Raw genomic sequence first — 17,707 nt, forward strand, 5'->3', positions numbered from 1 at the left:
TCACCGTCTAAAGTATTTGTTTAATAACAACAACCAAAAAAGAAAACAACACCCCACAGAACTATTGTAAAACAATATTCTCAGTCGGTGATCATTGTAATATACAATACAAAGCAATTAATTTCCTCAGAAATCTGAGAAGCACCAAACGTGACCATTTTTTAAATGTCCGCTTTTCAAAAAATAGAAACACACGAGGGGGGACTCCCCCAAGTCTCTGGTGGCTGGTGGGTGAGGAGGGAGGGTCAGCCTGCCCTGTCAGTCCCCCAGACCCGGGCTGGATCCTGCAAGCGCCCCGGTGGCCGCCGATCGGTCTTGTTCCTCTCCAGCTCCGGCGAGGCGCCTGGATGGACCAGAGAGCACTTATTCCTCTCGCCCCCTGGAGGGCTGGGGTCTGCCGGCTCCCAAGGGCGGCGCTTCAGCGACACAAGATACGATCGTCCGCTGGAACACACGCCGCCTGTGAAAAGAGAGAGAAGAGTTGTTGTCGTTTTTTAAACGATCTATTTGGGCATCTTTGAGCACCTAGGTGCCCGAAAAGATGGGATGAATATAAGGTCAAGCATTCCCTCCCGCTCTGAGCCTCAAGCGTCCCCTTCCGTAGAAGAAAAGAGATCTCCTTCTCCAACTCGGACCTCACCTCTGCCGCCAGGGCGCCGATTTCGCCGTTGAGAGTGCTGAGCGGAGCCCGGGCGGGGAGCCCCCGGCCCCCGGGGGTCCCGACGTGGGATTCCGAGTTGAGCTCCAACTCCAGATCCCAGATGTAGTCGATGACGTGCTGGAGGATCTCCACCCTGCTCACCTTGCGGTTCTGGGGCAGGGTGGGCACCAGCTCCTTGAGGCGCGAGTAGCAGCCGTTCATGTCGTAGAGTAGCACGTTCACCGGCTGCTCCTCCAGCAGGGCCGGCAGGCGCGCCCCGGGGCCGCCCGCGCAGCGCGAGATGGCCACGCTCTGCTCGGACAAGCAGCGCACCACCTCGCCCGCGCCGCCCGCCGCCTTGCCGGCCTTCAGCGCGCAGCTGGGGCCCGCGGCGGCCGCGGCGCTGCCACTGGCGACCTTCATGATGCCGGCGTCGGGAGAAAACGAAGCGGACGGAGGAGGAAGAGGACGCCGGTAGTGGGGAAAAAAGTTGTGGACGCGAAAAAGACGGCAGTGCAAAAGCGCAACTCGAGTTCCCCAACCCGACTTTTATAAAGATACCGCGCGCCTCCCCGCCCCTTGCTGGGGGGGCGGGCTCAGATGTTCAAAAACAGCCAATGGAAGGCTTAAGGGCGTGGCCTGGAGGACTTCTGGGTCCCGCCTCCTGCTCCCCTAGAGCACCCTCACCCGCGTGGAAAAGCGAATTGAGTCGCAAGAACAGAGAGTGGGAGGCGGGGGACAAGACGGCTAGTGGAGGCGAGGGCTGCCCAGAAGGCGAAATCGGTTATTACTGATCACGAAAAGATTCCAAGAATCAGTTTTCTCAGGGATATGTTCTCATTTCTCCAGCCCCATTTTACAGATGAGGGAAACTGAGGTCCCGATGGAGAAGCAGCCTGGGCTTCTGGACCCTATTGGAAGATTACCTCTGGGACTCTGATCTTCCCAGTATTTGAGCTGATATTTAAAGCTGGCCGTCTACACTCTGCCCACCCCCGGGAGGGGTGGGGGGCGTTCTCCTTTCCCAATTCCCAGAGAACGCTGCTGGTGACTGTTCCTGGGACCGGGCAGGCTTACCCAGACACCTCAGGATGGAAGCAATTAATTCTGGAAAATCTTCCTCCACTACTGGAAGCTTGGGCCCCTGGGACCTGAGCAAGAAAAAGGCACCCAGAGTGGGCTGTCTTCCCTGATTTCTCCCCTGAATTTGCAGCCCCAAATCTGCATCATTAAGTAATTAAATTTTTTCCCCCCTTTTTGGCTTTTTTCCCCCAAAGACCGCTGGGATCAGGGTCTCCCTCCCACGGCGCGGCAGCTGCGGAGCTCTCGTCGTCCCCCTCCCACTCTCCCCCAACCCCCCACTCCCGGGGCTGCTCTGTGTCAGCGTCTGAACAAGCTGCTCAGACCGTTAGACGCCAGCCCCGTGACGTCACCCATTCATAAAACCCGGACGGGCTGTCAGGCTGGCGCCGTGAGGGCGGTCGCCATGGAGACGGCAAACCGGGCCTCAGCGCTCCCTAGCTACCCCCAGCCCGGCCAGTCACCTGCAGACCTCGGGTGGGAAGCCTGGGAATGCGCTCCTCGCGGGCGCGGTCGCTGAGCAAGGGTCACCTTACCTCCCGGCCCCACACCTGGGAATCTCTCCACAAGGCCCACAGCTCGGGCCGCTTGAGAGTTTTCTTCACCACCCCTCTTCCCACCTCTCTAGTTCCCCGCTCCCGCCTGGGGAAAGACTTCGGATTCCAACTTTGCTGCTGGATGAATTTAGCTGAGTAACCCTCTCCGGCCCTCTCTGAGCCCTAATGTCTGCCTGGTATTTCGGTAATGATAAAGATGATGAATTATTCCATTCGCAAGAATACTATTCCCTTCCAGCCGGGCACTGGGTGAAGAGTTTGCTTTATCAAACTTGCCCTATCCCGGCATCTTTATGTTGTTGTTGCTAAGTCGTGTCGGACTCTTTGTGACCCCATGAGCTGTAGCCCGCCAGGCTCCTCTGCCCATGGGGTTTCTCAGGCAAGAATACTGGAGTGGATTGCCATTTCCTTCTCCAGGGGATCTTCCCCATCCAGGGATGGAACTGGGGTCTCCTGCATGGCAGGCAGATTCTTTATGGCTAAGCTACCAGAGACACCTTTGGTTTCTTTACACAAAGAAGGAAACTGAGGCTCAAAAAGCTTCCCAGGACCCTGAGCTGTTGTAATGGCTGCATTATGATAACAAGGGCACTTGATTGCCATGCAGTGCCTTCCTGCCAGGGTAGGCAGTCGGCCTCAAGAACGGTGAGTAGGCTAGAGGAGGAGAAACTGAGGCTTAGAATAGCCCTCCTAAGTCACACAGCATTAGCCAGGCTAAAATTCTGTGCTCACAAAGGAGAGGATGATGTTATGGCCCTTTCTCCCCCTGCAATTAATTCACTAAGTATCAGCAAGTTTCCTCTTCCCACTGTTTTGGGGGGAGGGGCCGATAAACCAGCTCCCTGCCTCCACATCTGGAAACCAGGAAAACTGATCCCCGAGACCAGCTTCAAAGGAGAGAGATCACTAATTAATTAACTGGACCCCTCCATCCATCCCCTTAACACCCCACCACCACCACCACCACCAAACTCTCCCAACTCCCTAGGTCTTGTTTGTGTGTGTGCGCTGTGATTCAGACCTATCTGACAGTTTGTGACCCCATGGACTGTAGCCCACCAGGCTACTCTGTCCATGGGGTTTTCCCGGCAAGAATACTGGACCTGGTTGCCATTTCCTACTCTAGGGCACCTTCCCGACCCAGGGATCAAACTGTGTCTCCTGCATTGGCAGGCAGATTCTTTATCACTGTGCCACCTGGAACCCCCTCTAATGATTCGAGAGAATTTTGCTATGCAAAAGAATTGCTAAAGAATTGGAAGGACCAACCAGAGGAAATTAGAATATTTATTCATTCAGTTCAGGTCAGTCGTTCAGTCGTGTCCGACTCTTTGCGACCCCATGAATTGCAGCACGCCAGGCCTCCCTGTCCACCACCAAGTCCCGGAGTTTACCCAAACTCATGTGCATCGAGTCGGTGATGCCATCCCATCATCTCATCCTCTGTCGTCCCCTTCTCCTCCTGCCCCCAATCCCTTGAAACATCAGGGTGTTTCCCAATGAGTCAGCTCTTCACATGAGGTGGGCAAAGTACTGGAGTTTCAGCTTCAGCATCAGTCCTTCCATTGAACACCCAGGACTGATCTCCTTTAGGATGGACTGGTTGGATCTCCTTGCTACCCAAGGGACTCTCACGAGTCTTCTCCAACACCACAGTTCAAAAGCATCAATTCTTTAGCGCTAAGCTTTCTTCACAGTCTAACTCTCACATCCATACATGACTACTGGAAAAACCATAGCCTTGACTAGATGGACTTTTGTTGGCAAAGTAATGTCTCTGCTTTTTAATATGCTGTCTAGGTTGGTCATAACTTTCCTTCCAAGGAGTAAGTGTCTTTTAATTTCATGGCTGCAATCACCATCTGCAGTGATTTTGGAGCCCCCCAAAATAAAGTCTGACACCGTTTCCACTGTTTCCCCATCTATTTACCATGAAGTGATGGGACCAGATGCCATGATCTTCGTTTTCTGAATGTTGAGCTTTAAGCCAACTTTTTCACTCCCCTCTTTCACTTTCATCAAGAGGCTTTTGAGTTCCTCTTCACTTTCTGCCATAAGGGTGGTGTCATCTGCATATCTGAGGTTATTGACATTTCTCCCAGAAATCTTGATTCTAGCTTGTGCTTCTTCCAGCCCAGCGTTTCTCATGAAGTACTCTGCATATAAGTTAAGTAGGGTGACAATATACAGCCTTGATGTACTCCTTTTCCTATTTGGAACTAGTCTGTTGTTCCATGTCCAGTTCTAACTGTTGCTTCCTGACCTGCATATAGGTTTCTCAAGAGGCAGGTCAGGTGGTCTGGTATTTCTATCTTTTTCAGAATTTTCCACAGTTTATTGTGATCCACACAGTCAAAAGCTTTGGCATAGTCAATAAAGCAGAAATAGATGTTTTTCTGGAACTCTCTTGCATTTTTGATGACCCAGTGGATGCTGGCAATTTGATCTCTGGTTCCTCTGCCTTTTCTAAAACCAGCTTGAACATCTGGAAGTTCACGGTTCACGTATTGCTGAAGCCTGGCTTGGAGAATTTTGAGCATCACTTTACTAGCGTGTGAGATGAGTGCAATTGTGCGGTAGTTTGAGCATTCTTTGGCATTGCCTTTCTTTGGGATTGGAATGAAAACCGACCTTTTCCAGTCCTGTGGCCACTGCTGAGTTTTCCAAATTTGCTGGCATATTGAGTGCAGCACTTTCACAGCATCGTCTTTCAGGATTTGAAAGAGCTCAACTGGAATTCCATCACCTCCACTAGCTTTGTTCATAGTGATGCTTTCTAAGGCCCACTTGACTTCACATTCCAGGATGTCTGGCTCTATGTGAGTGATCACACTATCGTGATTATCTGGATCGTGAAGATCTGTTTTGTACAGTTCTTCTGTATATTCTTGCTACCTCTTCTTAATATCTTCTGCTTCTGTTAGATCCATACCATTTCTGTCCTTTATCGAGCCCATCTTTGCATGAAATGTTCCCTTGGTATCTCTGATTTTCTTGAAGAGATCTCTAGTCTTTCCCATTCTGTTGTTTTCCTCTATTTCTTTGCATTGATCTCTGAGGGAGGCTTTCTTATCTCTCCTTGTTATTCTTTGGAACTCTGCATTCAGATGCTTATATCTTTCCTTTTTTCCTTTGCTTTTTGCTTCCCTTCTTTTCACAGCTATTTGTAAGGCCTCCTCACATAGCCATTTTGCTTTTTTTGCATTTATTTTTCATGGGGATGGTCTTGATCCCTGTCTCCTGTACAATGTCATGAACCTCCATCCATAGTTCATCAGGCACTCTGTCTATCAGATCTAGTCCCTTAAATCTATTCCTCACTTCTACTGTATAATCATAAAGGATTTGATTTAGGTCATACCGGTTTCATGGTTTTCCCTACTTTCTTCAATTTAAGTCTGAATTTGGCAATAAGGAGTTCATGATCTGAGCCACAGTCAGCTCCTGGTCTTGTTTTTGCTGACTGTGTAGAGCTTCTCCATCTTTGGCTGCAAAGAATTTATTCATTACCTAGTGTTTACTAATTGATCCAGCAATTCCACTTGCTGGAATCAATTCCAGAGCAACCTACACACAGGGGCACAAAGGATGTCTGTTCAACATGTTTCACTGAGGTGCTACTTGCAAGGGGGGAAGTTGAAACAATGTAAATGTCCATCAACATGATATAAATTATGAATGAGACATCAAAGTAGTGACCTGGCTGTGCAGCAGGTGGGAAGCATCTAGAAATGTCTGAGACATTTCTAGATCCTACTGTTGGTGGAGAAAGCAAGTTTTAGAGCAGGGGTCAAGGCAGGACCTCTTACTGATCCCAAGTACATGTGGATCTGAAAATGAATTTAAAACAAGAGAAAATTATGCTATAGAAAAAAAATTCAAACACAACATTGTGTGATTTCTTTTACATGAAGAATAGAATAGAATTGGCACAGTTAATCTAGAGGAAAGAAATCAGAACGGTGGTTGCCTCTGGGAGTGGAAAGTGAGAGATGCCAGGAACTTAGGGAATCTTTCTAGAGGAATGGAAATGGTCCATGTCATGCCAGTTACAGGTATAGGTTACACAGTGTATGAATTAGTCAAAATACTTTAAATTATATACTTCTGTGCATTTCATTCAATCCACCTCAATTAAAAAAAATAAGAAAGTTAAAAATATATATACTAGGGTAGACACTAAATTATTAAGATTACCTGAGAAGGGAAGGGAAGCAATATGAAATCAAAATTTCACTGTAACCTTCACAGAGATATTTCATCCTTTTTTGAATAAAAAAACAACAACAACAACAATGTTTTTTGCTTGTTGTTTGTTTGTGGTGTAGCACTCGGTTCATGGGATCTTAGTTCCCCAACCAGGGCTTGATCCTGCGCCCTTGGCAGTGAAAGCGCCAGTCTTGACCACTGGACCTTCAAGAAATTCCCTAAAACAGTGTTGTTGAAGTATAACTGACATACCCAAACTGCAAATATTTAAAGTGTCCAATCTGATAAAGTCTGACATACACATAAACCCATGCATCATCACCACGTTTAGGAAAATTATATGCTTCATCACCTCTAAAAGTTTTAATCTGCCACTTGAAATCCCTCCCTCCTGCCTCTTCCACCCAGTGCCCAAGCACTCTATAGATCAGTTTGCATTTTCTAAATTTTATATACCCAATTACAGTATATAATGTACACAGTATATACTCTAATTTCTTAAAGTGTTTTCAGCCTAGTTTCTTTAACTTGGCATAATTACTTTGAGAATGTTTATTACTTCTTATTGCTGAGTAGTAAGTAGGCTGTGGATATACCAAATGCTCCCCTGTTGATGAGCATTTGAGTTGTTTACAATTTTTTGGGTTTGGCTGCTTCTAGTCTTAGTTACGGCAGGCGGGAATCTTCGATGGATTTTTGTTGTATTAATGCGGTTGTGGACTCTCTAATTGTGCGAAGGTTCAGTCCCTGTGGGGAGCTGCTGGCCTAGTTTCTCTGAAGCATGTAGGATCTTAGTTCCCTAAACAGGGATCCAACTTGTGTCCCCTGCATTGCAAGGTGGGTTCTTAACCACTGGACCACCAGGGAAGTCTCTGTTTACAGTTTTTGGTTAGTACAAATAAAGTGGCAATGAACTCTTATATACATGTATTTCTATGAATCTATGCTTTCATTTCTTCTAGGTAGACACTTAGTAGTGAAATGAATGGGTTACATAGTAGATATTTATTTAATTTCATAAGAAACTGCTGGGAATTCCTTGGCAGTCCAGTGTTAGGACTCCGCAGTTTTACTGCTGAGGGCATGAGTTCAGTCCCTGGTCCAGGAACTAATATCCTGCAAGCCTTGCAGCCAAAAAAAGAAAAGCAAAGATACTACTAAACTCCATAGTGGTTGCATCATTTTACATTCCCATCAGTATCCCATTCCATTCATTTTCCTCCACATCTTCTCTAACAGTTGTATGCTTGTCCATGAGAATGGTTAATAAAAGCTAAAAGCCATTCCAAAAGATGAGTTGTGGTGTTTCACTGTGGTATTAATTTGTGTTTTCCTAATGACCAAAGATATTGAGCATCTTTTCATATGCCTATATGCTACCCATATATCTCCTTTGATTAAGATATTCATTTCTTTTGCTCATATAAGTTATTTTTAGGTAATTGTAGATTCACATGCAGTTGTAAGAAAGAACAGAGACACCTTATATCCTTTACCCAGTTTCCCTAATGGGAAACTTGCCTACCTACAGTGCAATATCACAACAAGATTTCACCTTATTTCTGATGAGATTCAGATTTTACCTGATTTATATGTGCTGCGGCCATGAAATTAAAAGATGCTTGCTCCTTGGAAGAAATGTTATGACCAACCTAGATAGCATATTAAAAGCGGAGACATTCAGTTCAGTTCAGTCGCTCAGTCATGTCCGACTCTTTTCGACCCCATGAATTGCAGCACGCCTCCCTGACCATCACCAACTCCTGGAGTTTGCTCAAACTCACGTCCATCGAGTCAGTGATGCCATCCAGCCATCTCATCCTCTGTCGTCCCCTTTTCCTCCTGCCCCCAATCCCTCCTAGAATCAGAGTATTTTCCAATGAGTCAACTCTTCACATGAGGTGGCTAAAGTACTGGAGTTTCAGCTTTAGCATCATTCCTTTCAAAGAACACCCAGGACTGATCTCCTTTAGAATGGACTGGTTGGATCTCCTTGCAGTCCATGGTACTCTCAAGAGTCTTCACTTTGCCAACAAAAGTCCATCTAGTCAAAGATACGGTTTTTCCAGTAGTCATGTATGGATGTGAGAGTTGGACCATAAAGAAAGCCTAGCACTGAAGAATTAATGCTTTTGAGCTGTGGTGCTGGAGAAGACTCTTGAGAGTCCCTTGAACTGCAAGGAGATCCAACCAGTCAGTCCTGAATATTCATTGGAAAGACTGATGCTGAAGCTGAAACTCCAGTACTTTGGCCACCTGATGCAAAGAACTGACATAGTGAAAAGACCCTGATGAAAAGATTGAAGGCCAGAGGAGAAGGGGATGATAGAGGATAAGATTGTTGGATGGCATCACTGACTCAATGGACATGAGTTTGAGTAAGCTCTGGGAGTTGGTGATGGACAGGGAAGCCTGGCGTGCTGCAGTCCATGGGGCGCAAAGAGTCGAACATGACTGAGTGACTGGACTGAACATGCACTAATGTGTGTGTATTTAGTTCTGTGCATTTTTATTACATGTGTAGACTTGTGTGACCATCACCAGAGTGAATACACAGAGCAGTTCCATCATAAGGCTCCCTCATGCCACCCTTTCATCTTTTGTCCATTTCTTTTAATTTGGTTGGTTGCTTTCATATTGTAGACTTTTGAGACTTCTTCATAAATTTTGAAGACAGATTGTCAGATAAATGATCTATGAATGTTTTCTCCAGTGTGTGTCTAGGTTTTTCTATCCTCTTAATAATGTTTTTGGAAGAGCAGAAGTTTTAAATTTGATGTTCAATTTATCAATTTTTAATTTTATGAGTCATGCATTTTTGTCTATTTTTTTAAAAAATCTCTGCCTAACCGAAGATCACAAAGCTTTTCTCTTTTGTTTTCCCAGAAGTTTTATAGCTTTAGGTCTATGTATCCATTACACCAGGTATTTCTTATATTGGCTTCCCTGGGGGCACAGATGGTAAAGAAACTGCCTGCAATGTGAGAGACCCGGGTCGGATCCCTGGGTCGGGAAGGTCCCCTGGAGAAGGAAATGCTAACCCACTTCAGTCTTCTTGCCTGGAGAATTCCACGGACAGAGGAGCCTGTCAGCCTACAGTCCACAGGGTCGCAAAGAGTTGGACATGACTAAGTGACTATCACTTTCACATATATGATTTTTTTTGGCTGGGGTGGGTCTTCCTTGTGGCATGTGGGCTTAGTTGCCTCATGGCTTATAGGACCTTAGTTCCTTGACCAGGGATTGAACCCACATCCCCTGCATTGGAAGGTGGATTCTAAACCACTGGACCACCAGGGAAGTCCCCTTGAATATATTTTTAAACAGAAGTGTATTCATGTACTACTTTATGTAAGAAAAAAGCCAACTCCAAATGTTTAGTATATCTCCCTCTGACCTGACTGCTGATTAGGATGAGGGAGAATCTCAAAGATCCTTTGCAGACAAACAGAGGAGAGAAGGTCAAGAGACCATTAGGACTCCCAGTAGTTAAGTGTACCTCACATTGATGAGCGTCCACCTCCTGCCAGGTCCTGTGTTAGCTGTATGGAGACTATATTATGCAAATTTCCTGCTATGTGCATTAGCCACACAAAGAAAGGATGAGTCATATTTTGGAGGAAATCAGGGAGGCTTCCTAAAGGAGGTGACTTATCCTCTAGGCACTTTATGAGGGAAAAGCACAAGGAGATAAAGCCTGAATGAAGACGTGTAAGGGGCCTGTAAAGGTCTGATCATTTGAGGAGAGACAGTTGGCTACAGAATAGTGTAAAGGGCTAGGGCTTGGGGTCCAGCAGTTCAAGATTTAAAACCTTGTTATACTGTGTGACCCGGACCAAGACATTTCACCTCTCTGAGCCTTTGCTTCCTCATTGGCAAAATGATAGAAGTTCCTAACTCCTTAGGCTATTTCTAGGAATCACTGAGATTAAGCTTTGCAAAGCTCCTACTGTGGTCTTGGCACAGAGCAGATGCTCACTACACAGTAGACAGTAATAGCATATTTTCAAGTCTAGGCCTGGCCTTCGGAACCGTTTGGCTGCAATTATGCTCCCGATTTTTTTATTTTTATTTTTTAATGTTTTGGCCATGCTAAAGGGCATGTGGGATCTTAGTTCCCTGACCAGGGATTGAACCCATGCCTCCTGCATTAGAAGCAAGGAATCTTAACTGCTGGACCACCAGGGAAGTCCTAGCTCTCAGCAGTTTTTAGTGAACTCTGGAAGGTGGGCTTTCAGATCCCCCGAAATGTTCCCTTCACTGTGCTCCCTTCAGACTTGCCAGTTGAAATAATGACACTTCCCTATACACACACTCCAGAAAATTTTCAGTACTTCCAGACTTTGGTTTTTATCTCCAGCATTTTTAAGGTCTGACAAGGAGTTGGAATAAAGGCTGCTTGTTTATATTTTTGCCAAGTGGGCATTTTTTTGTCCCTCTCCTTGGTAGTGTGAATTAAGGGAGTATTTGCCTCCCAACCCCACTACCAAGCCAGCTCAGGAAAACAGACCCAGACCACTCTTTTGGCCAGAAAGTTTGGAGGACTCATCAAATGACCCCCCAACAGTCCCACCCCAGGGTTCCGCTACTAGTCCTTCAGTTCATTTCAGTTGCTCCGTGTGTCTGACTCTTTGAGACTCCATGGACTGCAGCACACCAGGCTTCCCTGTCTATCACCAATTACTGAAGCTTGCTCAAACTCATGTCCATCAAGTCAATGATGCCATCCAACCATCTCATCCTCTGTTATCCCCTTCTCCTCCTGACTTCAATCTTTCCCAGAATCGGGGTCTTTTCAAAGAAGTCAGTTCTTAGCATCAAGTGGCCAAAGTATTGGAGCTTCAGCTTCAACAACAGTCCTTCCAATGAATATTCAGGACTGATTTCCTTTAAGATTGACTGGTTTGATCTCCTTGCAGTCCAAGAGACTCTCAAGAGTTTTCTCCAGCACCACAGTTCAAAAGCATCAATTCTTCAGTGCTAGGCTTTCTTTTGGAGAAGGCAATGGCACCCCACTCCACTACTCTTGCCTGGAAAATCCCATGGACGGAGGAGCCTGGTAGGCTGCAGTCCATGGGGTTGCTAAGAGTCGGACACGACTGAGAGACTTCATTTTCACTTTTCACTTTCATGCATTGGAGAAGGAAATGGCAACCCACTCGTGTTTTTGCCTGGAGAATCCCAGGGATGGTGGAGCCTGGTGGGCTGCCGTCTATGGAGTCGCACAGAGTTGGACATGACTAAAGCGACTTAGCAGCAGCAGCAGCAGTCTTTCTTTATGGTCCAACTCTCACATCCATACATGACTACTGGAAAAACCATAGATTAGACTAGATGGACTTTCGTTGGCAAAGTAATGTCTCTGCTTTTTAATATGCTGTCTAGGTTGATCATGGCTTTTCTTCCAAAGAGCAAGTGTCTTTTAATTTCATGGCTGCAGTCATGATCTGCAGTGCTTTTGGAGCCCCCCCAAATAAAGTCTGTCACTAGTCCCTCAGAAAGCCTTTACACACACCTCTGAGTTTCACAGGTGCTCTCTGGGACTGGCAGCAGCTGTGTGAATATAGTACTCCATTTCACAGATGGGCATACTGGGGCCCAGAGAGGAGACGGGCCCAGCCCTTCACACCTTCAAATCTTGGCTCTTCCATTGATAAGCTGTGCCTCAGTTTCCCCAAGTGTAAACTGGATCTAACCCTTGTCTCTGTGGAGCGATTATGAGAATGAAACAAGCTATTCCAGGAAGTGATGAATGGCGAGGTCTTTTGTTATTATGTCTCTGTCACCACGGCTCCTTTTGTGCCTTTACTGTCCTTCCTCTGGGTTCCAGGGCTCAAGGCAAATGGCTCCCATTTCTTTAGTGCTCACTCTGGGTCAGGACTGGTTCCAAGTGTAACCTAAGAGAGCGAGCTCAGGAGGGCGGGGACCGTAGCTGTCGCTGACACTGCTGCAACCCAAAGCAGAGCGCAGCGCCTGGCACACAGGGCGCACTCAATGACTATTTGTTGATGAGAGAAAAACAACTCATGATTTAGGTGGTAATACTATGTCCCCTTTATAGCTGAGGTCACTGGGGCCCAGAGAAGTTGAGTGCTTTGGATCACACAGCTGGGATGTGGCATTGAACCTAAGTTTGGTCTGGTTCCTAAAAGAGTGGCTGTGAGGGACTGAGGGACTTGTGTGCGTGTGTGTCTACGCTGCCTGCGTGTCTACACTGCAGGGTAACTCCTCAGGGATTTGTGTACATGTCCGGCACATTCCCCACTGCCCCTCCCAGGAGTCTTGGCCTTGTAGGCTCCAGGGCGGGCCTGCCTGGGCCACGTGATCTGCTCTGGCCCTGGCCCGGCAGCTGTTCCCCAGATGTGCCCGCAGCGCAGTCTTCCAGCCGCCAGGCCGGCGCCTCTGGGCTGGGGCTGCCGGAGCTGCGGGGGAGAGACCTTTGGCTCTGGTTGTCCCCGCCCCCCCGTAATGGGAGACTACAACCGTCCCCTGCACACTCTACCCCCAGAACCGTGTGCTCAGCCCACACTTCTCTCTGCCCATCATGCTGAGAAGAGAATCCAAGCCCCTCCCGGCCCGCAGCCCCTGACAGCACCACCAGCCCCACCAACGGCATCTCTTGCCCCTCCCTTTGTCTCACCAGCCCCAGGGCCGCCTTTACTACCTAGTGTGGTCCTGCCTCAGGGCCTTTGCCTTTGCTCTTCCCTCTCACTAGAAGGCCCATCTAGATCTTTATAAGACTGCTCATTCGTCAAGTCTCAGGTCAGAAGTCTCCTCTTGAGAGACCTTCTTAAAACCTCCCTGGGCTATTCAGTTTCTTTCCTGTTCGCCCGGTCTTCATCATTCTTAGAACTTATTACCATCTGAAATGATCATTCTTTTCTTGGTAATTGTCCATCTTCTCCACACCCTTTCCAGGCTGTGAGCTCCTTCAGTCACGGCTGTGTCCCTAGAGCTGAGCACAGGGCCTGACCCAGAGAGGGCAAGCGACTTGCTCAAGGTCACACAGCATAGTACTTAGAATAGCGTAATATTTAGAGTAATATCTGCCGAATGAATGGTTACCTTATGGTCCTCAGTTACCTTCTGTGCTAAATGGAGACAAAAGTTGAACTTAGTCCACAAGGTTATGACATGTCAGTTGGAAAGCATTCAGAAATGGGAGCCAGAACACAGTTTTGTGTCTTTCCAGGGTCCTCAAGTTTTCAGCCCTCCAAGCCAGCAGGAGGCTGTGGATGGGTGCATGAGGGTGTGGGGACTTCGTGCTATCTGTCCTTAATAGCTGTGGAAGCCTCTGCCAGGTCCCGGTCCCACTCTGGACCTCAGTTTCCACATCTATAAAATGAGGCCTGTTGCCACCCCTCCATCCTAGAGGTTTTGTGCTGGACTCCTGGGTCATGTTGGAGAGGACAACCAGGCTTGAGTCCACCTTTTGCTTTTCATCCTGTTTTCCAAAGAGGCCCCAGAACAATGAACAGGCGGCTGGAGCCTTTCAGTCTGGGCACCTCCCTGGGTCCCCTGCAGTTGAGGAGTGAGGTGGGGCCTTCCTGTGGCCTGACAAAGGACCACTGCTGCTCTGGAGCCTTAGGACCAAAGGGAGGGGCAGAATCAGGTCCCAAGGACCTCCCATCTTAGGTCACTTAGCACAGGCCAAACCTGCAGAGCTGCACAAGTACACTGCTAACACACACTGAATGACATACGACAAGCACAACACATGTGTGCAAACTGACACCATGACTGACACATTGACTGACAGCAACACCTCAACACACAACCAACAGAGCAACCTGCCAAATGCATAACACAGTACCACATGATAAGAACAATCAGCACGCTGGCCTCAGAGCACACAACCAAAACCCAAATCTGTACAACCAACACATCAGTAAACACACAGAGACCAAGGAGGCAACACACTGAAACACCCAATTGTCACACCTAACAGAACCACATCAAAGCAACACACTACAACAGCACCCTCAACAGCACAACCCAGAAACACACCCTACACTGCAACACACATTCACCAAACACAACAGACATTTACACCCAGATCAATATTGCTCACATCAAGATGCTGACACACAGCTCCCACAGTGCCCACATCTTACAGAAAACAATCCAATGCAAATCCACAAGCCAGCTTCCCCAGGCACTGATTCCCCGCAGGGTACATGCCCGACCAGCGCCACCTTCACCAGTTCAAAGGCCCCATATTGCCTCCCACCACTCCTAAAGTCTTTTTTTTTTTTAATTTGGCTGCACCAGGTCTCAGTTGAGGCACGTGGCATCTTTAGCTGCAGCATGCAGGATCTTTTTAGTCGTGCATGTGAACTCTCAGTTGTGGCGGCTCGTGGGACCTAGTTCCCTGATTGAAACTGGGCCCCCTGCCTTGGGAGCATGGAGTCTTAACTGCTGGACCACCAGGGAAGTCCCCCAAAGCCTTGTAAATTGTATTTATTTATTTATTTGGCTGCACCGGGTGGCTTGAGGGATCTTAATTCCCCGAACAAGGGTTGAACCTGCATCCTTGGCAGTGAAAGCGTGGAGTCCTAAACACTGGAAAGAAGGTGTTAATCGCTCAGTCGTGTCCAACTCTTTGCAACCCCATGGGCTGTAGTCTGCCAGGCTGCTCTGTCCATGGACTTCTCCAGGCAAGAATACTGGAGTGGGTTGCCATTTCCTTCACCAGAGCATCTTTCTGACCCAGGGATCGAACCCAGGTCTCTTGCATTGCAGGCAGATTCTTTACCGTCTGAGCCAACAAGAAGTGAAGTGGACTGCCAGGGGAATTCCCCCATAGTCTTTGTAGATGTAGATACCTCCCCCAACAGGACTTGCCAGGTAGCTCAGTGGGTAAAGAAACTGCCTGCAATGCAGGAGACACAGATTCAATCTCTGGGTTGGGAAGATCCCTTGGAGCAAAGCATGGCAGCCCACTCCAGTATTCTTGCCTGGAGAATCCCATCGACAGAGGAGCCTGATGGGTTACGGTCCATTGGGTTGCAAAGAGTCAGACACGACTGAAGCCACCGAGCATGGAGGCATCTCCTGCAACACACACATATACACACAGACACTTCAGTATTGTGCATAAGCCCTGAGGACACACAAGCACTCAACCATGCCCACCCAGTGCCCAGGAATTCATGCCTCAGAATGTAGAACTGGGCTCTGCCAAGGGCAGATGCATGGGAACTGATCTGATCCTGTCAGCCATAGAAGCTGATGCCACCCGCCAGGGATACCCCAAGTCAGGCACCGTCTGCAGAACTTGCAGATACCACCCCTCCTGCTGCAAGGCCCAGGCCCATGGAGGTGGAAGGAGGGAGACTGGGCAAGGACCTTCTGGTGCCGGGCTTTAGTAAGTTCCCCCTGTGCCACTGGGGCTCCACTGGTGGCCCCAGAGATCCCCTTCCCGGAAACAGAAATCCCCGCTCCTGCCTGGTGCTTAGCAGAGGGCCCTCCCTTGACTCACCTGCCCGGTACACCTGGTGCCCCCTCCTACCCTGGGGCCCGGAACCCGGAAACGGCTGAGGGTGTGTCTCTCAGGGCCTGCCCAGGTGCCTCCCCACCCCAAAAGCCTAAGGCAGTTCCACCCTCTCCACTCACCCCAACCCTAAGTACCCTCCAACTGCTCCCTTGCCTCAGGTCATGGGTGGGGCTATACACCTCAAACACTGTGACTCAGGTCAATCTCTCAGGTCTTTTAAAAAGTCTCATTAGTTTTTGCTGATGCAAAAGCAGAACTGTTCTGGTTAAAAAGAAGTTGACATCTCAGAAACACTTAAGGGAGAAAGGGGCCCTTTTCCTAGGTGAAAAGAGGTCTGGATTCACATCTTTGTTTACTGCTTATAAGCTATGAGTCTGTACGTCACTTCATTTTTTCTGTGTCTCAGTTTCCCCATCTGTGAAACTGGGGACAGGAGGAGTTCCCCTCTCTGAGGATTCAGTGAGTTAAGTCACATAAAGAGCTTAGAACAGTGCCTAGCAAAGTTGGCATTCAGTAGACACTAGTTATTATTATTATCACCAACTCAATGGACATGAATTTGAGCAAACTCCAGGAGATAGTGGAAGATAGAGGAGCTTGGTGTGCTGCAGTCCATCGGGTCGCGTGAAATGCCAACCATTCATTCTGTAATTGGCACACACCAACTCTAGGCACAGCATTGAAAGAACAAGGTGCGAGTTGATGCCATCAGGGAGCCAGGTGGTTGGTTCCTGGCTGCTGTGTCCACATGCTGGGGACCCAGATGCCACCAATAAGTTAACTACTGCCCTTCCAAAGGGGGCACTTTGGAGAGGAATGAACCTTCCAGGAGTGCTCTCGGTAGCACTTGCAGGGTCCTCGCAGCCTGCTCAATGGCCCTGCAAACCTGATCCCTGCCTGGGGATCAGGCAGACACCCCCCAGTTCCCAGGGCTATGATGGGGAAGCACAAGCTGCTGTAGAAGGCGTGGCCTGGGAAATACCCCAGTCAACTAAGGGAGATCAGAGAGGACTTCTTGTAGGAAGAGGTAATATGCCAGCTGAGATGGAAAAAAGTGAGGAAGAGTGAGGCAGAGGCTCCTGAGCCTGAACATCTGTACATCTGGGATGTACACAGGAGACAACTGCCACATCAAATTGCAAAAACTTCAAAGTCTGATAATGTAAATTCGTGAGGGTGTGGGAAAACAAAAATCCTCAACCGCCGCTGGTATGTAAACTGGTACGATCACTTGAGAGCTCAGTTTGGCAATATTGAGTAAAAGTGAACATGGGAACTCCCTATGACCCAGCAGTTCACTCCCACGGACATACCCTGAAAATCCTGCCCTCAAGATGCCAAAGGCATGGGGCAGGAACACGGCAGCTATGCTGACAACAGAGCAGATTGAAAACTACCCATCCGTTCAACAACAGGAGAACAGGGAAATGAAATAATGGTGGCGTGGTGGTTGTTCAATTGCTAAGTTGTGTCAGACTGTTTGCAGCCCTATGGACTGCAGCACATCAGGCTCCTCTGTCCTCCACTATCTCCTGGAGTTTGCTCAAATTCATCCCCATTGAGTGGAGTGGTGAAAGTGAAGTGAAGTCGATCAGTCGTGTCCGACTCTTTGCGACCCCATGGACTGTAGCCTATTAGGCTCCTCCGTCCATGGGACTTTCCAGGCACGAGTGCTGGAGTGGATTGCCATTTCCTTCTCCAGGGGATCTTCCTGACCCAGGAATC

General features: G+C 48.1%; 1 protein-coding gene across 1 annotated transcript; it reads right to left on the reverse strand.

Annotated features, from left to right (window-relative positions):
- On the reverse strand, positions 1 to 1,178 carry ID1 (inhibitor of DNA binding 1, HLH protein). Its single transcript, XM_006064443.3, has 2 exons — positions 641 to 1,178; positions 1 to 460 (listed from the first exon to the last, which is right to left on the reverse strand). Exons 1-2 carry the CDS (start codon positions 1,061 to 1,063, stop codon positions 419 to 421), a joined length of 465 nt encoding a protein of 154 aa, XP_006064505.1. The 5' UTR covers positions 1,064 to 1,178; the 3' UTR covers positions 1 to 418.
- Between the last annotated feature and the right edge of the window lie 16,529 nt (positions 1,179 to 17,707).

Source organism: Bubalus bubalis, chromosome 14, assembly GCF_019923935.1.
Source record: "Bubalus bubalis isolate 160015118507 breed Murrah chromosome 14, NDDB_SH_1, whole genome shotgun sequence".
NCBI classification, from domain to species: Eukaryota; Metazoa; Chordata; class Mammalia; order Artiodactyla; family Bovidae; genus Bubalus; species Bubalus bubalis.